This window comes from Corythoichthys intestinalis, chromosome 6, assembly GCF_030265065.1.
Source record: "Corythoichthys intestinalis isolate RoL2023-P3 chromosome 6, ASM3026506v1, whole genome shotgun sequence".
Taxonomy (NCBI): domain Eukaryota; kingdom Metazoa; phylum Chordata; class Actinopteri; order Syngnathiformes; family Syngnathidae; genus Corythoichthys; species Corythoichthys intestinalis.
This window is the reverse complement of record NC_080400.1, coordinates 17,275,487-17,298,054: the sequence shown is the minus strand read 5'-3', so window position 1 is coordinate 17,298,054 and position 22,568 is coordinate 17,275,487. Positions and strand designations below refer to the sequence as shown.

The 22,568-nt window shown below is 39.0% G+C and overlaps 2 protein-coding genes across 5 annotated transcripts in view; one reads left to right on the top strand and one right to left on the bottom strand.

Annotated features, from left to right (window-relative positions):
- LOC130917241 (tumor necrosis factor alpha-induced protein 2-like) overlaps window positions 1-22,568 on the bottom strand; it is a 119,386-nt gene that overhangs the window by 39,735 nt on the left and 57,083 nt on the right. For all 4 annotated transcript variants that reach the window (XR_009063437.1, XM_057838448.1, XM_057838447.1 and 1 more), the window contains exon 4: window positions 3,970-4,223. Coding sequence is in view for 3 of the 4 variants with exons in the window: in XM_057838448.1 (XP_057694431.1) it covers window positions 3,970-4,223 (254 nt within the window). In the remaining variant the exon portion in view is untranslated. The remainder of the gene's footprint in view (window positions 1-3,969; window positions 4,224-22,568) is intronic.
- Window positions 17,212-20,882, top strand: LOC130917242 (uncharacterized). Its single transcript, XM_057838450.1, has 4 exons — window positions 17,212-17,981; window positions 19,102-19,248; window positions 19,461-19,562; window positions 20,402-20,882. The coding sequence occupies exons 1-4, from the start codon at window positions 17,808-17,810 to the stop codon at window positions 20,702-20,704; spliced, it is 726 nt and encodes a 241-aa protein (XP_057694433.1). The 5' UTR covers window positions 17,212-17,807; the 3' UTR covers window positions 20,705-20,882.

Here is a 22,568-nt window from a genome sequence, read left to right as displayed (position 1 = left end):
TGATGTCACATGCGTAGAGGAAGAAGAAAAAAAAAAAAAAACACTGCCGCCGACAGCCGCTACAAACGACGCCGACGTTGCTAAATACTAGCCTGCACGATGCTACATTGGTAGCAGGTAGCGTTTGATGAGTCTCATAGAGATCACATGTATATTGAACTAGATGCGAAATGACAGACTCGGCCGCGTCTGGGCAGCGTTAGTAAAAAGCCGCCATAAAGCAGTAGAGCGCTAAGCGCTAATAAAGAGCGCTAAGCGCTAATAAATAAGATTAACAATACTGTCACTAGCTCACGTAACGTTAGCCCTGCGGAGGGCTAGGTTTCTATTAATTATGACCACAGTCGATGCGTGGCTAACGTGTCTTACATACAGGCTTTAACATAACATAGCGTTGTGGAGTGATGAGGGTGTAAAATAAAAACTCAATAATGCTAACTATCAATTTTAGCTCAGTAGTCATTGCTGGATAAAACACCAAGTAGCACTGGTCCCTAATGTGCTCCAATACAGCCTGTATCATACATTTATTTTGAACACTGCAAAAACTCAAAATCCTATCAGGACTTAGAGTTTAGACTAACTTAAAACTTAACTAGAACTTAAAAATGGCTTGACACAAAAAGAAATTCAATTGAAACACGTGGGAAAAAATCCTAACTTTTAAGTGATGTGTGTTATCAAGCATAACGGCATTTTTAGGTATTTTTTTTTTTTTTAATAAGATCAAAAGTTTTTTGAGTAAAAGCAGTGAATTAGTCTTTTTTTTTTTATTCTAGTTACATCTGAGATGCAATTGTTGGCTGTTTTCAACAATATAATCGAAAATAAAGACATTCATTGACAGAAAATGGTTCAAGATTAGATGAAATGTCTTGTTTTCTCATGTATATTTATAATTGCTCTTCACCTAAAAATATATTTGTTTTATCCGATTACTCGATTAATCGATAGAATTTTCAGTCGATTACTCGATTACTAAAATATTCGATAGCTGCAGCCCTAATATATATATTTTTAGAATACTACTTTTGAAAAAAGTGACAAAACATGTCTTATATGTATCTCTTTCCAATGCTAAATCTGAATAAATACGTTGTACACACACACACACACACACACACACACAAAAAAAATCTTTCTTTTTTGCTACTTTGCGGTTTTTCACTTATCGCGGCGGGTTCTGGTCCCCATTAATCGCGAAAAACGAGGGATCACTGTATATTAAAATTGAAGTTAATGCGATTGGCTGGCAACCAGTTCAGGGTGGTGGTGGTTTTTCAGAAAAATAAGTACAAATGACTTATATTACGCAGAGTGAAATGGAATATATTTTGAAGATCGCGCAAACATTGACTTTTTTTAAATCATAAGGAAATGAATAAGTAGCCTAACATAAATGAACAAATACAAGTCCAAAGTGCACATAGATAGCTAAGATGTTCTGAACCTCACCATCAGAGCAAATAAAACTAAATATGATAAATAAACCTCCAACTCTTTCGTTGCTCTTAAATATTTGATCCACTTTATGTTGCTTTGACCTTTTTTTGTCGCATCAATTCATTTTTATTTTTTTTTTTGCTGTTCCAGAAAACATGCACATTTGAACCCATCAGAACTAACTATCTCTGCTGATCATATGTCAGTATGTTAGCCAATTGAACGGATAAATGAGTCCAGGTGTTTTGCTTTGCTGTGTGGATTTGCACATTGATGTGACTCATCATCGTCAGATTCAGATAACTGCAGCAGCTGGGGAAACCTCCATGCCGTCCGTGGAATAAAATAGATAATAAATATCGGTGGAAACGGATTATGCTACACAAGCACTTTATTATGCTTGTTGTTAACACTTGTGTATGTAAATCTGATGTTGGCAGATCTTCTTGGAGATGAAATGCATGTGTGGCAGCTTAGCATTTTTTTTTTTAACATCGCCTTTTGACAGTTGCTGTCATATTTTTGGAATCAAAGCACCGTGTACTGGAACACCATTCCGGCCCTGAATCTTATACCAGAACTGCGTTCCCGCCCTGAATCTCTGCGTTCCTGACCGTTCTGGTTCACTTTCACCCCTGCACATTACTTTAAAAAAGTAATTAGTTGTAATTACTCACTACTTCTTCCAAAAAGTAACTGAGTTAGTAACTGAATTACTCTATAGTAAAAGTAACTCGTTACCAGGGAAAGTAACTATTTCCATTATTTTAAAAAGAAGTTGTTGTATGTCAAAGAATTTGAAATTTTCTGAGCAGTATTCGAGTCAGTTGAATAGAGAAGAACAGACAGGTAGTTGTGTTATAGAACCTTGTAATATTTATTGCACCTCACCAGCAACAGATTTATCGTACACTTGAAGTGCAACCAAAATAAACAGATTTGAATTGCTTACCACAGATGTCGACAAAAGCTTTGCCCCGGGACATAAATTACACTTTACATGCACGTTCTTTTCTTTAATTTCGACCTACTTGAAATATTGTTTATATCTCCACCTCGTAAAGGAAAAATTTTCCTCTGAATGCTCTGCCATCATATCCCTCTGCATCTGTTTTGCGTGCGTGTTTGCCGCACGCACTGTTCCGGTTTGTGTGTGAAAACACCGGCTCTGAAGTACGTGCGCTATTAGGCTCGAGCATTTACGTTACAGAATGGGGAATCACGTGAGATTTGACAACAACGCAGCCATATTGGAAGCAGGTCTGGCTTGCGGGACAAACGTTTAACTTGACAGTTTGATAGACACAAACTCGTTACTAAGGTGAAGAACAGATATGAGATCAAACTTCAGGATGTTAACTAGGGCTGTCAAAATGATCGCGTTAACGGCTGGTAATTAGTTTTTTAAATTAATCACGTTAAAATATTTGACGCAATTAACGCACATGCCCCACTCAAACAGATTAAAATGACAGCACAGTGCAATACCAACTTGTTACTTGTGTTTTTTGAAGTTTTGTCACCCTCTGCTGGGGCTTGGGTGCGACTGATTTTATGGGCTTAAGCACCCATGAGCATTGTGTATTTATTGACATCAACAATGGCGGGCTACTAGTTTATTTTTTGATTGAAAATTTTACAAATTTTATTAAAACAAAAACATTAAGAGGGATTTTAATTAAAAATTTCTATAATTTGTACTAACATTTATCTTTTAAGAACTACAAGTCTTTCTATCCATGGATCGCTTTAACAGAATGTTAATGCCATCTTGTTGATTTATTGTTATAATAAACAAATGCAGCTCTTATGTACCGTATGTTGAATGTATATATCCATCTTGTGTCTTATCTTTCTATTCCAACAATAATTTACAGAAAAATATGGCATATTTTATAGATGGTTTAAATTGCGATTAATTACGATTAATTAATTTTTAAGCTGTAATTAACTCGATTAAAAATTTTAATCGTTTGACAGCCCTAATGTGAACAATATTGACCGTTACGAGCAAGCCGAAGACAAATGGAGTAAAGATGTCGACGGGCTTCCACAATTACACGAAATGGACATTCTGCTGTATTTACTGTTTGGTGTATGTTACTAAACTCATCAGCGATTCCGAAATTACAAATCGCTACAAAGCTACGAACAGTTTTGCTGCGGATGGGTGCAGAATCTGCACATTATGACCGTATCAAACGGCAACGCCATCGTTCTTGCAAAGGTAGGCCATGTTTGTTTACTATTTTCATTGCCATGAACCTGAACGCACCCCAAGTCTTGGATGACAAATAAACAGAGCAGAGTAGACTTGCTACAGCTGGTAGTTTCTTCAATTTATTCAAAGTAAGTAACGCACCGCTTTTGAACGTCAGTAACGGTAACGGCGGAAAAAATAATTAGTTAGAGTACCCTGTTACTGAAAAAATAACGCCGTTATGTAACAGCGTTATTCCCAAAACTGCTCACTTGTACCTTAGTTCTTGACGCCCAAAGATGTCAAAGGTCAAACGGCATCCTCACCTGAACCACAAGGCCCAAGTTGGGCCCTGCGGTGGGCGAGCGTAACGACTCACGCACCACCGCCCACAACTCTTTTTGCAGCTCTTCATAAAGCAGCTCCACGTCTTTGGCCTTCCGCCGCCCGCCGTCCTTGCCGCTCGCCTCCTCCGGGGCAGAACCGCGCTCTGGCCCGTTGCACTCCTGTTCCAGCTCCTGGATGTGCGCGTCGGCCAGCACGAGGTCGCGCTTCTTCACCAGCTGAAGGATCTCTAGCACTGGATGCACAATAGAAGACGAGACAAAAAAACAGGTGTCAAATGCATGATTCTGTGTGGTCTGCAAAAGCAAATCATATGTATCGACTTAATTTTTCTTACTAAAATATGAGAATCCTGATATACTGTACATTCTGGAGACCAAAGAAGACAAATGAAATAATAAGTACTAACGATGTCCCGTCCCGATATTTGGATCGGATCGGACACCGATATGGGCAAAAAAATGCGCATCGGTATCGGATCGGAACAAGGAAAAATTCCGATCCAGACTTCCGATCCAGTTTTTTTTTTTTTTTAAATACGGTCCGGTTTTTCCAGCACACCGATTTACATAATCCATTCCAGTTTTTGCTTCGGTTTCCCTAAAATCCGGTCCGCATTTTACGGTACACCTTCAACACACTACATTTACATTACAGTCTCCCAATTTACCGAGAGACTTTATCGGTAAAAATGTAAGCTGTGTGGGATCATTTCACATTAAAAGACGACAAAGACGAAGAGGCAGAGTGCAACATATGCCACAAAGTCAAGCGTAGTGGTAAAGCTATAAGAAGTTTTAATACAACCAACCTAATAAGGCATTTAGCAAAATACCACCACAAACAATGTGAGGAGTATGTTATGAAAACCGAAGACAAAATGAAGGGTCCTACGCAACTAACACTGGCAGAAACTTTTGCTATGCTTGACAAATTGGCACTCGACAGTCCCAAAGCCCAGGGAATAACAAGAGTCATTGCCGAAGAATTCATTCTGGATTACGAGCCATTATCTCATGTGAGTAAAGACGCACCATCCAACACTTAGAACCACGGTACAACATGCCCAGCCGTCATTACATCCTTGAGCGATTCGGCCGTGGAAGACTCGATAACGATTCATAAACATCCAAATTCCGATTATTCAAATATGTCAGGTAAAGCGGAACTAATACACAGCGTGGTCTTCGAGACGCAATGAGAAACTGACCACATTGTGTCCCAAAGTAAACATAATGCTTGTCATAGACCCGGGTAATGCCAATGCTCGACTCACGGCTTTAGCCCAACTCATGCCGCTGGATAAAAAAAACACAAGAATACCTGACTGCTGCTGACAGCCGCTACAAACTACGTCAACGTCGTTTTACTGGAGATAATAGATATCATATGTATATAGAACTAGATGCAAAACGACAGACTCGACTGCGTTAGCAACATTGAAGTATTGAAAACCGGATGCGTTAGTAAACAGCCGCCATCTTAAAGCAGAAGACTTCCCTAGTAGGCTGTTGTGAACACTTCCAAGAGAAATTAATTACCTTTTTATCTAAAATTGGCAAAATCTTGACTTGAATCTATCTTCAAAACAGTTTTAAAACTTTCACATGTCGAAAGTAGACAGAAGGGAAATTATGAAATACCGGGAGGAATTTTAACAACTTTAACAGTTAATTCGCAAAACTAAATGAATTGAATGTAGTTTAAAGCTGCTGATACAGAATGGGGACTTGAGTATTTTATTTACCGTTTTAAAATGTTGATACTGAAATAGTCGTTTATTTAAACCTGAGAGGCTTTTTATACAATTTTTGGAACTAATGCACGAAAAATTAAAAGCATCTAATAGCTTGGGGGGGGGGGGTTGTGGGATTTTCCACTGAGGTTGTTTGTGTTTTGCTTTTTTAAGACAGTTTACAATATTATTTGCACATTTTACTGACTGACTATGCCATTTCTGTTTGTTATCTATAATGTTTTGTGTTTGTCACTGAATGAACAGGTCAGTTTCTTGTTACCAACCGTTGTGTGTTATTCAAACTCACCTAATTCAGCTGGCTAGTTGTTATCAAGAGTACTATAACCTTTTTCAACATGAGTCTGACAACTAAGTAATGAGGCTAAATAACTTTAAACTTTAACACATGCTCAGATAGGTTGGTATCGGTATTGGCCAGTATCGGTATTGGATCGGAAGTGCAAAACAATATCGGTATCGGATCAGAAGTGCAAAAACCTGGATCGGGACATCCCTAATAAGTACACAAGTACTAAAGATGAAGACAAAAAGAAACAAGAAGCCAGGTAGACATGGGTACAAAGAAACAAAGAGAATGGAACAAGGAGACAACGATGTGCAGATGTTGAGGTGTTTGTCTCCCTCGGTGTCCACAGAGGAAGACAGGATGGCACACACACATGCACGCAGGAAGAGTGTGCGTCCAATGGAACAATGTGGGCCCGACGTGGCAGCTTGGAACTTCCACATGTTCCTCATGCTTCAATGCAGAAGTGTAAAATGTTTCCACTTAGTGACCTCAGTGACCTGCTCTTTTTTTAAAGAGCTGTATGAAGTCAAATTGTTAAAAGGGAACCAAACAGTAAGATTCACAAGATCCATTTGAACCAAAAATAGTGGACTGAAAGTGTCATTTTTTATCAGCCTTCACTGCAGACAGACGTATATGACGGTGGTGCAGGAACAGGGCTCTTATTGTTCCAATGCAGGAAATGTCTACCATCTGGGTGGTTGATGCCCCGCCCATGTCCACCCACTTCCTCATACCAGCGTCGCCATACACTCAATTTAAATTTTTGTGACAACTGAGTCAGCATTTCCTTGGGCAGCCATTGGTAGCGCTCTAACGAGGCAGAGATCTTCATGCAGTACATTAAAGTGCCTGTGACACGAAAAAGCATGTTTATTTCATAATACACGCGGTATTTTATACTCTTGAATGAAATGGACCGCTTGGATGTGTGTGGAAGAGATCGCTATATTTATTTATTTTTTTTTAATCCCGCACCATGAAAATGAGTAACTTCCGGCAACAGTCTCGAGTTGAGAAAGAGGGCGCTGTGACGTGTACGGAGGAAGGAGTCCTCTTCACTATACAGCCGTACTGTTCTATGAGAAGGACTAAGGATTCAGCTGATTTTGCAGATTAATACGTTTATTTTTCGCATCACGCCAGCCAAACGGCTGCAGAAAAATCTTGATGTAGGAGGGAGAGGCATGTGCGCCTTTTTGGGGTTTCAAAAGGTTCCCCTTCACCGGTGGATATTGGCCAAAACAATCCCTACTACTGTGGGACCATGGGACTTATGAGGAAGTGAGTAAACATCGTGTTTTGTACTATGTCAAATACTGGGATCATTTTAATATGTAGGTGGCTTGCATTTTGTGACATGTTCCTTGTCCCCTTGGCCGACCACCGGCGGCTTGTCACACATCCACCCGCCGGGAGAGCACTACTAGTATAATCGGCTGATTCCCCTCTTCAAGTGCCTGGTGTTCTGTCAAATTTTCTGACCGATCAGAAATGGCAACTTTGAGTTAAAAATAGCCGTGAATACAGCGATTACAAAGTAAACACTACAAAATTTCTTTAAATAAAGGACTACTTACGTTTGATCATGGATTGGCATGTAAAGGTTCAGCGGTCATTGTCCAGCCGTTTCCTGGCGAGCTCTCCTGTCCATAGTAGCAAGGGAACCAGCTGTAAATTGCTCTCCGCCGGGCGGTTTGCCGATTAACAAAGACAATCGACAACCCAGTCGCCATGGGAAATGATCCGGGCTAGTTATTTGTGATTTTCCGCTTCAAAGACTTTGAAACATCACTCTGCTCGGGTTAGCATGTCGGCTAGCTTTCACGCCTCTTGGTTTGTTTACATTCTCCGAAGCCGGGGAAGGGAAATGACATAAGCCCGATTTAGGTGGCATAAAATATCGTTCGGGAGTTGCGACAGTAAAGGTGAAGTCGACAGTTTTTGACCATTATGGAGTAATTTTGCCATGTCGTCTTGAATAAATGCATTTTTATTATTTCATATTCCATTTAGCGCAAGACTTATTTGTCATGACCATGCCATTTATTTAGCCATTGGGGAAAATACTTGGATTAAAAAAAAAAAATCCTGTAAAAATATTGGAGTAGAGTGACTGAAACAATGACATTTTGCGGCACTCTTCGTCACCTTCTCCTCGTTCTGAATAATTCTCCCTCAACGCGCTGACTGGTCCTTCTCAAGCCATTTATTTAGCTATTGGGAAAATACTTGGATAAAAAGAATATCCTGTAAAAATATTGGAGTAGAGAGACTGAAACAATGACATTTTGCGGCTCTCTTCGTCACGTTTTCCTCGTTGTGAATAATTCCCCCTAATTGGGCTGCATACTAAATCAGATGAAATCGTGACTTCGCTGACGTAATTCACCTGTTGGGGACGCTAGAGCCTTGGTAAGCGTGGCTAACCGGCAGATTAAAAGACTAATTTCTCTTCATCTGCGCTTTGCTAAATTGTTGTAAATAGTCGAATCGTCTCAAAATATGATTCTAATTCACATAATAATCATATTTAAGACTTTTCTCGTGTCGTACGCACTTTAAAGCCATACTTTGAGAAATACATTTGAAACAGAGGCGATTGCTCTGAGACCGCAAGGTAAGCTCAGCTTCCCCCATAATGTCAATAAATAAGTAATCAAATGTATAGTATTCTGTTGGGTGTACATGTCATTGCCTATTGCCTTTGGAATTCCTTACATTTCTGCATATAATCACCATCAAATGTGATCTGATATTTATCAAAATCACGCATATGAAAAATACTGTCTGCTTTAACTAAAACCACCCAAACATTTATAGGTTTCCATATTTTATTGAAGATAGTATGCAAACAATAACTGAAGGGGGAAAAAATCTGTGAACCATCACATTTAATATTTTGTGCCCCCACCCTGTCTTTGTCAGTGATAACTTCAACCAGACGCTTCCTGTAGCTGCAGGTCTGGCGTATCGATCAGGGCTAATATTAGCCCATTCTTCTCTACAAAACTGCTGGAGTTCAGTCGGATTCCTGGGATTTCTGGCATTAATCGCTGTGCTTCATGCCACAGCATTTCAATGGGGTTCAAGTCTGGACTTTTACTTGGCCACTCCAGAACATGTATTTTGTTCTTCTGAAACCATTCTGAAGTTGATATACTTCTGTGTTTTGGATCCTTGTCTTGTTGCAGCATCCATCCTCTTTTTAGCTTCAAATGTCTGACAGACGGCCTCAGGTTTTCCTTGAAAACATCCTGATAATTCAGTCTTCCATTAATGATTGCAAGTTGTCCAGGCCCTGAGGCAGCAAAACAGCCCCAAATTATAATGCTCCCTCCACCATGCTTCGCGGTGGGGATGAGGTGTTGATGTTGGCAAGCTGTTCCATTTTTATTCCCCCACACATGACATTGTGTGTTACTCCCAAACAATTCAACTTTGGTTTCATCAGTCCACAAAATATTTTGCCAAAACTTCTGTGGAGTGTCCAAGTGCCTTTTTGCAAACATTAAATGAGCAACAATATTTTTTTTTCCCCCCAGACAGCGGTGGCTGCCTCAGTGGAGTCCTCCCATGAACACCATTCTTGGCAATAGTTTTACATATAGTTGATGTGTGCACAGAGATATTGGACTGTGCCAGTGATTTCTGTTAGTCTTTAGCAGACATTCTAGGGTTCTTTTTTACCCCTCCAAGTATTCTGCGCTGAGCTATGTTTTCTCATGTATTCTGACCCCTATTTTTAAGGAGACAATAAGAACAAAAGAAAAAAAAAAAGCTAAAAACAAGTTTTTAAAAAATGTTAGATGTTCAACATAGTAATGTAAATAAAGCATAATAAATTCACTGCAAAACTATCTAAAATGTCTTTTTCTAACTCCTATTTGTTTGATTGAAAATTTGATTACTTGATTTCTTTTTTCGGGGAAAAAACATCATAAAAGCTTACTTTATAGACAGACAGACAGACAGACAGATATATATATATATATGTATATATATATATTAGGGCTGTCAAAATTATTGCGTTAACACGCGGTAATTAATTTTTTAAATTAATCACGTTAAAATATTTGACGCAATTAACGCTCATGTCCCGCTCAGACAGTATTCTGCCTTTTGGTAAGTTTTACAGGAAGTCTTTTTGTGCTGTCTAACAGCGAACTCTTGTGGTCGCTTTGCGACATGGTTTATTGTTTTCTTGCCAGTTCAATATGGCTGCACGACGTCTCGGGCTGACGCCTACGTTGTAATGTTGTGCTTATATGATCCTTGGACAAGATTTGTCCGTAAGTATGGTTGTTGTAAAGAATGTACATATTATGTTAGTAAGCGAAATGTTCTATTTTTTGTATGAGACGCTTTTTGTTTATGTTTAGTGAACCTGTATAGCGTGCTAAGCTAACGTTGTTGCTAATGCAATGCTTGTGTACTTTTTTTTGTAGTTTTACGACGGTCTAAAGAGGACAATAGCTTGAGGCTATTTTATTAATAAATCAGATGAAAAAGGAAGAAGTCTGATTATTAAGGCGTCGTTCACTAGCTGTCTAGCTTTGGAAAAAGTAGACGCTTCGGAGTGAGGACAGCATAGACAGATTTAAATGACAGTAGAGTGAAATGCCCACTACAGTCCTTATGTACCATATGTTGAATGTATATATCCATCTTGTGTCTTATCTTTCATTCCAACAATTTATTTTACAGAATATATATATGTAACTTACAGAAAAATATGGCATATTTTATGATGGTTTGAATTGCGATTAATTGCGATTAATTACGATTTTTAAGCTGTAATTAACTCGATTAAAATTTTTAATCGTTTGATAGCCCTAATATATATAAAAAAACAACTCAGTTTCTCAAACTCAAATTAAGTCATAAAATCGATTTATTGTCCAGGCTGTAATTTTAACATAAAAATCTCTGTTGTAACATGAAATATTTGATGTAATATTGTAAATATCACTTTCAGTGATACATTTCACGTCGTAAATAAAAATTTAGTAAGCGAGTGCAGTAACAATTTGACTGTATTTCATCTTATTCACATAATCTCTACTTCAGAAAGGGTATACAGATCGATGTAACAAATTCATAAATGTGCTCTAATGTGTACAATCAATTGACTTAAGATTGTAAGGCGTCATCCTAAGAGAAACGGACTTCGGACGGTGCTGCGTTCCAGCGTCTTTTTGTCCTCTGAGGTGCGTTGAGAGTGATTAACAGGAAGTCCAAGTTTTATGACCTCCGCCAAGCTAGCAAAGGACATGCTAATCATTGACTGCCCCAGTCAGGCAGAATGTCAACGTCTTATCCGCAACTGAAATCTTAATAGAACACTACGATGGCCCCATGCAAACCACCCTTTAAAGCTTTTACTGTCCAATGACTTTCGATAGTTTCCCGCAGGGACGTGGCAAACCAGGGGAAAAGAATTAATGATTGATTATTAATGATAATTTATTATTATTCCGGGGTAGGGTCGTGGGGGCAGCAGCTTTAGCAGGGAAGCCCAGAATTCCCCCTCCCCAGCCACTTCAACCAGCTTCTCCGGCGGGATCCCAAGGTGTTCCCAGGCCGAGAGACATAGTCTCTGCAGAGTTCCCTGGGATGTCCCCAAGGTCTCCCGCTGGTTCGACATGCCCGGAACACTTCTCCAGGGAGACGTCCAGGAGGCGTGCGAACCAGATGGCGGAGTAACCTCAACTGGCTCCTCTCAAGGCGGAGAAGTAGCGGCTCAACACAGATTCCTTTCCGGATGACCGATCTTCTCAACCTATCTCTAAGGGAAAGCCCGGAAACCTGGTGGAGGAAACTCATTTTGGCCGCTTGTATCCAGGATCTTTTCCTTTTGGTCACGACCCACAACTCGTGACCATAGGTGAGGGTAGGAACGGAGATCGACTGGTAAATTGAGAGCTTCACCTTTCGGCTCAGATCCTTCGTCACCACTACTTGCCGGTGCAGAGACTGCAGTGATGCGGACTCTGTACCGATCTGCCTGTCGATCTCCCGCTCCCTCCTACCTTCACTTGTGAACAAGACCCCAAGATAGTTGGACTCCTATACTTGGGGGTGGATATCATCCCCGACCCGGAGAGGGCACGCCACCCTTTACCGACTGAGGACCATGACTGTCAGTGGGACATGCCCGGAACACTTCTCCAGGGAGGCGTCCAGGAGGCATGCGAACCAGATGCCCAAGTCACTCCAACTGGCTCCTCTCAACGCAAAGAAGTAGCGGCTCGACACAGAGTCCCTCCCGGATGACCAATCTTCTCATCCTATCTCTAAGGAAGAGCCCGTACACCTGGTGGAGGAAACTCATTTTGGCCGCTTGTATCCAGGACCTTGGCCTTTCGGTCACGACCCACAACTCGTGACCATAGGTGAGGGTAGGAACAGAGATTGACTGGTAAATTGAGCCTTTTGGCTCAGATCCTTCGTCACCACTACTGGCCGGTGCAGAGTCCGCATCACTGTAGATGCTGCACCGATCCGCCTGTCGATCTCCCGCTCCCTCCTACCTTCACTTGTGAACAAGACCCCAAGATACTTGGACTCCTCTACTTGGGGCAGGATCTCATCCCCGACCCGGAGAGAGCACGCCACACTTTTCCGACTGAGGACCATGGTCCCAGATTTGGAGGCGCTGATCTTCATCCCAACTGCTTCACACTCTGGTGCGAACCGTTCCGCGGAGTATATACGACAGCGCAGGGATGACCAGACGAGCATAGGTCCCGGAACATACGCAGAAAATGGTGCTAAAAACAACACGCAAATGCCCACTTGCCATGCTGTGAGACTTCAATTTCAGATAATATCCAGGGTAGATATGTTATGACCAGAGGTTGCGCTAGACTTTTTCGTTGTCTGTCATTTTGTCTGGCAAGGTCATAAAAATCCGGTCCTTATCTATTTTTACCCGTCACTTAAATTTTTAAAATGACTATCTTGATGCAGTCACTATATGTATATACACAATAATACTTTATAATATAAAGTAACTAACATTAGTGCAGTCATGGATTACAGTAAGCAGGCCAGTACTGTTTCCATATATATTTTTATTGTATTATGTATATACAGGATATATATATATATATATTTTTTTTTTTTCCCCAAGTGGGACCTTCCATGATACTAATACATTTAATAATAATAAAATATTATATAATTCCATTATATATATATTTTTTTAAATTATTATTATTAAATAAAAATGCACGTTGATACGACGCACATAAAGGCAACTTCCAATTTTTTAAAAAATCGTTAGAAAGTTGCATGGACTTACAATCCGCTAGCTTGTTGTTTCCTGTTGTCTTCCGAAATACACCTGGGTGACGACGCGTCAAGTGTTCGTTCACAGCCGACGTGCTACCGTGGTATGCGAGCTCAGCTTAGCAAAAAGAGTACACACAGTGGTGGCACCCTCCATATTTTCCTTGAAATAATTTCAGGCTCTGGCTAGTCTGGTCCGCTTTTTTGGCTTTATGCCGCTTTCACCGTGTTACCAATTCTGCCCTTCTTGGTAATTGGCGGCGTTTTCAACTGCTCGCCGCAGTGGGGAGTGAACCGGCGATTCACTTGATTCGTTGTCATCCTTCACTGCATCAGTCCCTCTTTTTTCACCTCTTTTATCAACACCATCGTCGTTTTGGGGCTTTTTGAAGAAACTTCGGACACTCAGTTGCCTTGACATTTTTCCGAGTAAGGCCAACGACGTCATGCATTAAGAGAGACAATAGCTAATTAATATGCTCACTCGCCACCCTGTGGTCTGGGGTGTTAATTGCAACCTGTCAAAATGACAGATGGACTTCAGTTTTTTCCGTCACCGTTGTAAAAAAACAGTCAACGACGGAAAATATTCGGTTAACGCGACCCATGGTTATGACAACAATTTACAATTATTTAGGCTATACTCTGCCCAGTACGGGCATTACCCACATAACCACAGGTGGGACTTACAGTACACAGTCAGCAATTAGTTTCTCAACAGGTCTAACTTGAAAAACATTTAAAAAAAAAAAAAAAAAATTCAGAGACTACAATAAATAACAAAAACCCATTCTTTTGAGAGTTTCATCTCCCGTCTTTTCTGCCCCAAAGATCCCACCGCCTTACAAATTGTGCAGCCCAAACCCGCATTTCCCAAACTGACTAGCTGCTGCCACGGTAGCAGCCTCCTGCCCCGGCTTGGCTGACTGTCCGTGAACCTGGCTAGCTGCTGCGGTGCTTTGTAAAAGGACAGTAAATGAAACTGTCTTTTTGGCGTGTTGAAATACCGTTTGATCCTGGCTGTTTGCTCCCTAGATGCTGCAAATTTCCCAATTAGGTTTTTTTTATGTAAGGGGCGTGATTTGTTGATCCTTTTCAGTACAATAACAAATTCTCCGACTCTTTCAAATGACGTTAAAGTTCTATAAACAACATGCAATTTTGGGGATTTGTTCTGTAAATGAATGTATGCATATTATTATTTTATTGTATACATTTTTAAAAAAGATTTTATTAATATTTTCTATGCACGAGAGGTGCCGGATCTGCTCAAATAAGTCCCGGAACACAGGGAGGCCAAAATCAAGAGGTGCCGGATCTTGTTCCAGCAGTATCCGCCACAAATTAACCCCTGGGGATTACTGTACAACTACTATTAGTACTACTGTACTACTTTTTGTTAATAAAAAGGTCATCACTTGACACCTTGTTTGCTACCAGGTCACGTTGGATAAGGCACTTTTGGAATGGAAAAGTTAACTGTTGACAGAGGAGGTGTTAATATGGCCCAAAAACTAATTTGCAGTTTTTTCTTTCCAAAAACAGCAAAATTGTCTAAAATTCAATTCGAGGTCAAAAACGAAGAGGATTATGATAGTTTACTGTGTAATAGTGCCCAGCAAGGAATAGTTAGCTGTAGATTTAGACCATGCAGAACTTCAAATAGCTTGCCATATTGATATTGTAGCCATATTATTGTTTATTGATGCTGTTGAGCTGCTGCCGTGCAGAGCGCTGTTGGATATTTGAGTGCAATTTATTTGAGTGTTGTGAAAAGTGCGTGTTACACTTTCTATTAAACGGTCACTGTTTTTGAACAAAAATCCTAACACCCAAAGGATTTTATGGACCAGCATGAATGCCTTCCCAGTTCCCACCCAAGTTCTCCAGAAATACAGTGGGGCAAATAAGTATTTAGTCAACCACTAATTGTGCAAGTTCTCCCACTTGAAAATACAGTATAAGAGAGGCCTGTAATTGTCAACATGGGTAAACCTCAGCCATGAGAATGTGAAAAAAACCCAGAAAATCACATTGTTCGATTTTTAAAGAATTTATTTGCAAATCATGGTGGAAAATAAGTATTTGCTCAATACAAAACGTTCATCTCAATACTTTGTTATGAACCCTTTGTTGGCAATAACGGAGGCCAAATGTTTTCTGTAACTCTTCGCAAGCTTTTCACACACTGTTCCTGGTATTTTGGCCCATTCCTACATGCAGGTCTCCTCTAGACCAGTGATGTTTTGGGGCTGTCGTTGGGCAACACGGACCTTCAACTCCCTCCACAGATTTTCTATGGGGTTGAGATCTGGAGACTGGCTAGGCCACTCCAGGACCTTGAAATGCTTCTAACGAAGTCACTCCTTTGTGGCCCTAGCTGTGTGTTTGGGATCATTGTCAGGCCGAAAGACCCAGCTATGTCTCATCTTCAATGCCCTTGCTGATGGTAGGAGATTTTCACTCAAAATCTCTAGATACATGGCCCCATTGGTTTCATCTGACCATAACACATTCTCCCAGTCCTCTTCTGGATCATCCAAATGCTCTCTAGCGAACCGCAGACAGGCCTGGACGTGTACTGGCTCTTTGGCCTTGGCCATAGTGGAGTTTGGAGTGTGACTGACTGAGGTTCTGGACAGGTGTCTTTATACCGATAATGAGTTAAAACAGGTGCCATTAATAAGGGTAACGAGTGGAGCCTTAGACCTTGTTAGAAGAAGTTAAACCTCTTTGACAGTCAGAAATCTTGCTTGTTTGTAGGTGACCAAATACTTATTTTCCACTCTAATTTGGAAATAAATTCTTTAAAAATCAAACAATGTGATTTTTTTTCCCACATTCTGTCTCTCATGGTTGAGGTTTACCCATGTTGACAATTACAGGCCTCGCTAATCTTTTCAAGTAGGAGAACTTGCACAATTGGTGGTTGACTAAATACTTATTTGCCCCACTGTACATATGTCACATCTCTGCCTATTCAAATTTTAAAGTGTTACTATAAAAATAGACACTTTTCACAACAGTTAGTTTTTGACCAAAAAGTGCCCTAAAATCCAAGGGCGATTACAGACCAGCATGAATGCATTCTCACCCCATTTCTCCATGAATTGCGTTTTGTAGTTCCTTCTCGAAAATGTAAACAAATGTAAACATGATAAACGATAAAACCTACTGGATTTGACAGACTTGAGTTTAACCGTTATGACTTGAATTTCTTGTTTTTTTTTTTTGTTATCTTGATGTGGCCATCAGAAACCAGCATCAAACTTCATCTTCATCTTTTCAACTTCTCCTCAATCACCTTCTTCACGCTAACGTGCATGACAACAACATGCACAACAAAACCTTGTCGGTTCATGTCGACTCCTAAAGGTCTTCCAAACGACACGTTTAGCGAAGCGAGCCATCAGCCTGGAGACTGCGTGCAAGGGTTAGAAGCGGGCGTGGCGGCGTCTCCGCTACTGACCGTGTGTCAACAGAACACAACCCTGTTGAAGGTGAAAACAAGATCTTGTTTGGAAATCACACAATAAAGCACGTCAGTGGATCTGATGACAACAAGCCCACACTTGAACAGGCAAACTCTCTGACATACCTGTTGGAACAAAAGCTGGATGGCCAGCGATAACATTCCTACAGGAACAGAGGACTAGGACAAAGGCGATTGCGCTGAGACTGCAACGGAAGCTCAGCTTCCCCCATAATGTAAAAAATGAAGTCTTCAAACGTATACTGTTGTCTGTACGTACATGTCATTGACTAAATATGCACTACAACTTCGTCAGCTTTTGGTCAGAATTAGGTTCTTATCACTGCAGTTTTCGCCGCTTTACAGTCTTTTAAACAGTGTGGAATCTGTGCATCTCCAGATATAAGAGTGTATTGTTCCACTACACTGTAAAAACTGTGATCAGGTTTTGATAATATTTACGAAATAAATAAAAGTAGACTATACATAATAAAAATGACTGTGTGCAGTTTGCAATCAAAGTGAGCAGAATTTACCAATTTTTAATCATTTATTAATAGCATTTTAATTAGTATTTTTTAAATATAAAACCAACTTAAAATCAGTGAGTAGAATTTATTTATTTTTATAAGCAAAGTCAAAACTGCAGAAAATTGATAAATTTTACTCATTGGAAGGTCTTATTTTCCCGCCCAAGGCATTTTTCATCACACAACAGCAAGTCAGCCACCATTTCACAGACCGTTGGCTTAAAGGTAAGAGCTGTTTAATTGTTCTTAGGTAACGACCCCAGTGTCTGTATCAGTTAAACATTGCTTTGTGTTACTACAAATTGCTAAACGTGCCAACTTTACTGTACTTTCAGTCAAAATTAAGTTCTAGTGTTACTGACTGAAGTCAGTTTGTGTCGTCTTTGATTCAACTAAAGCATTGCAATGATTGAAAAAGTTTGGTTCGACTAAAAGCATTGCAATGATTGAAAAAGTAGTGTGAATTTCACAATTTAATGTGTTTTACCGAGTATAGCGTAATACTGTTATATAATGGATGTAAAGTACAAACTATTCTTTTTTTATTTAATTTAGCGTCCTGGCTCCTGGCCACAGTCAAGTTAACCTCCCCTCCCCCCACCTTAACAAGCCAGCACACCGACACGGAGGAGCACACTTGTGTCTCAGTGGTGAGTATAATCAATTTAGGAGTTTTATCTGAAGTTACTGCATTTAGTTTTCACAATAGAATTGTATTCGTAAAATTTTTACTCAAGTAGCGTGTTAAATGCAGAATTCTTGTCGCATTTTCACTGGTTCGTCTGTTAATGTGTTTTGAGCACAATGGCTGTTTTGCGAAATGCTAGGTTCTGGGGGGTATATCACAAAGCGAGATTAATGGGTTAGCGAGCTATATGTTAATTCCAAAGCTAGGAAAACGCCACATGGAAAACGACCAGAATACGTTTTCTTGTATAACTAATATACCCTATAATGTTGGGTTAGCTGATAGTCTACCTCAGGTGAGGAGGATTTCTCAGACTAGCAGGTAAATTAATGATTTGTACATACTTTTCCACTGCTGTGACATTAATCAATAATAATTATGTCCTGTAATAATGTGACAGCAAAAATGTTTATTGTGGACATTCTTAAGGGATAATCCTTTTTTTTTTTTTTTTTTTTTTTTTTTTTCCATTAGTACGTGGCATAGCGTCTGTACCAGTTTAAATGTCATTGGGAACACACTGGTGCAGGTAAGACACTAACTATGGATAAATACCTTATAAAATCCCACTTCAATAAAAGGAACCTTTAGGATGTCTGACAAAAATATAAAACCAATTCTAAGGTAATATGCATATCAACAAATGACAAATGATAAATATTAAAAGGCGCACAGTCTCTTACATATAATTGTATATTATAGGGTTGAACGATTTATAAAACAAATATCTAATTGTTATGTTTTCAATTAATTATATTTAATATAATTATATACATATTATATATATATATATATATATATATATATATTTATTTATTTATTTTGCATTATTGTTCTCATTTTCTTTGAAAAACACGACCGTAATTTTCGGACTATAAGGCGCACCTGACTGTAAGCTGCAACCCACCAAATTTGACACGAAAATTGCATTTTTTAATTGATAAGCCGCACTGGACTATAAGCTGCAGCGGTCCTCACTCTATTAAGGAATATTTACACCAAAAGATATGAACCGGTAACACTTTATATGAGTATATGATATACTTGAGGATTTAAAACTGGTTTTATGATTTGTCTTTCAGATCCAGGATGAGTTTTATCGAATAACAATGGTTCATCTTGAATCAAAGTTCATGTCCAAGCTGGACGAATTTACGCCTCAACTATTAAAACTCTTCCATACCAAGGGCGGAAGCATGGGGCTGCAGTTGCAGGCTATCTTACTCAAGGTACCCTTCATTGAGCATTATGTTTGCTAATACAGTGTTCTAGGAATATCAACTTTAGAGGAGGTAATGTTATCCTGTGATGAAATAATTGCATGAGAATTTGTTTCATTAGTATTTCCTTATTCAGGTCCCAGAGACGGCATAGGAAGGATCCTTGATAGGGCCTTATTAACAGTAATATAAAACACCTTGTGTTTATTTTTCCATTTCAGACTCCAAGCAACCCAAATATCCACATGAAGAGAGAGATCGTCATTAGATGTTCGATGAAGTTCCTCGGGGAATCGTCAGAGCAACTCTTAAGAGAGTACGATGTAAGTTGAATTACATGTTAAAATAAAAGAAGGTCATCACTCTCATCTCTTTGACTTAATATGTTTTGGGGAAGTCAAATCACAAAATAGCTTTAACTGTATTTCTCCCAGTAGGTCTTGGCAAACTACATCATTGTCCTCTATTAAGTGTTTAAAAGTGTTTATTTTCCATCATGGAACTTTTAAGTGCAAGTGCATAAATAGGAGGTGTTATTTGATTGCACCAATTAGCAGAATTTAAAAGTTTTAAAGTCTTAATAATTGGTGCCTAAGAAGTACCTAAGAAATGCTGGCCAAAGAGCTGCTTTGTGAATACAAATACATTTTTACAGAGACTGAGGCAACTTAATAATAAGTAAATGAGAGCAAAGTTGAACCAATTGCTGTGGAAAATTTATAAATTTTATAGCGTCAGGAATGAACTTACAGTGCCACAACTTTTTTTACCACTATCAGTATGGTACAATACGGATTAGTATGTTAATAGTTTGGATTGGATTAATCACAACAGTCCCAGGTAAAAAAGATGTAATGGATTGATTTCATTTACATATATTTACTACTGTAACTGCTAAAACCTTGATGGTGTGATTGAATTGTTTTGATTTGTGGTAAACTGATGAGATCATTTAAAATTTACCTGGTATGAAAAAATGATTTTATGCATATTTTTAAGTGTTATGTAAGATTTGTTTAAAACACTGACATTAATGGAGTGCAATAGGAACAATAGCTATGACAAACTCCAGTTTTTATTGTCCAAACAGTTGAAGCAATTTGGGAAATAGTGCCTCCCTTGGGTTTATTGTCTGATATGCGCAATGTTCTTGCTATTACAGGATGCTGATGAGGACCGAATACTCCAAGATCTTGCACTTCAAACATTGAAGATCTACATCAAACCGAACCCATCAGAGGCACCAGACATCGGTATTGTGGTGGAGGGCGTCAAAGTGCTGACTGGTCTGGAAAATCTTCCGAGGGCTTGCTCCCTTCTGGTTGGGATTGCTTATGTGTTGAATCTCGCATATCCAAAGGAACTCAAGAACACATTTGAAGTGTTTCAAAAACTTTTCCTTGGCCTCGATGATACAAAGCTCTCCCCAAAAATCAATAGCTTGAAGAACAGGCTACTGGCCTAACAGAAGAGACCTTTGTTGTGAAATTGTTAATAGTTTAACAACAAAGGAAAATTCAACAGATTAACATGTTAATCTGTTGAATTTTCCTTTGTTGTTAATTTACAATGTTGTTCAATTCTTCGTGTTGTTAAAATATGTTCATATGTTGAATTTTTTCTTGGTTGCTTCAATGTTTTCTTGTGAATTATTAAAAGTATGTTAATATTTTAAATTTTCTAGTTTTTCAAATAAATGTTTTATGCTGTTTAATGCATTGAAATCTGTTGATGTTTCTTGATGCCACATTTTACTTAATTTTGGTCAGGATATTGGGTGAATTAGACCCATAAAAATTATGGCAACAAAGTGACACTCAATATTATTGAGTAGAATAAAATCCCGTCATACAAATTAAAATAAAAAAATTAGACAATTATTTTAGGTACAGAAAAATAAAAACAACAGTGTAAATGTGTTGAATTAAGCAACAATGTGCTAGAATATGAGTTGATATAACTTACTTTATTTACTTAATCCAAATAATTTTTATGCATATACTTAGCAAATGTGAATCAATTTCACCCATGTAATTAACAAAGATAACTCAATTTCAACTAGATTATCAATAAATATGAATCAGTTTCCTCCAGATATTCAGTGAATGTAAATTATTTTTGCTCGAGAGTTTTAGTTAACATAAATCAGCTTTCCTTGTGAAATTGAATAAGATTTACTCAATATTTTTTGGTGATATAACTCATCATGTGTTGTCTATTAGTACATCCAACACATTTCTGCTGTTGCTTTTATTAACATGTATTTAATTTTTTGGGTTTAAATTAAGTTAATGTATTCAATACTTTTTAATCAAAATTATAGCGCTTTAAATCTATTCAATTATATTGAGTGTCACTTTGTTGCCACAATTTTTTTGAGTAACCATGGGTCAAATTTTTTAGAGTGTACAGCGAAACGGGACGAGTCATTGGCTAAAGGCTGGGTTTATCCCAACCATTGGACATTGTGCATCTCCAGGGGTCTACGGACAGTAGGTCAGGCTCGGCTGGCCTGGACACTTTGCTTGATGATTGGATGATCTATCGGGCTGAATTCCTTTTTCGACTGAGGAGCAAAATGGGAGGCATTTTTCAATTTTCATTCCGAGTTGAACCAGAGACTTTCATAATCATCCTAGCTTCGCGACATTTGCTTTGTCAAAAACGACTATTGGAAAATTGAGCATCTTTTGTGGAGGTTTTTTTTTTTTTTTTGCTGCATTTGTTTGGAAACTTGACTTCAGGCTAGGCATGTGCCGGTTACCGGTTTCACGGTTTACCGTGGTGTGAAAACGTCGCGGTTTCAAAACCACTAAAATTTTCCATCAGACCGTAGTACGGTATTCGCTATTTTTCATGTGTCAAAAATGCAGCCAGAAGTGGCTTGGCGCGGCAGCGCTCACCCTCTCCCGTTTGTTGCTGTGCGTGAAAGTGACGCTATCGGCTAGACAGTCAGTGAACCCAAAAACAAATACTCCAAACATAAGGCGTACTTTTCTTCAATTTAATGAGCTCTCAAATCGTGGTAAGTGAAATATACAAAATGAATACATTTAAAACGTTGTACAATTTTATTTTTCCATGTGTGAGTAGCTTCAACAGATTAGCAACATGAAAAAGTTCACCAAAAACAAAACACACATTTTCCTTTCAAATTCAATATACAAACTAACTAAAAGCTTACAAAGACGAATGTTAGCCCAGGCTTAGCTGGGAGAGCAACTTTGTCGAGTGTTACAGCCGCAGAGAAAACAAGCTTGATTCGGTTGAATGAAGGGGAAAAGGGGATAGCATCAAAGATCGCTAATTGTGAAAGATGCTCTTGCCCT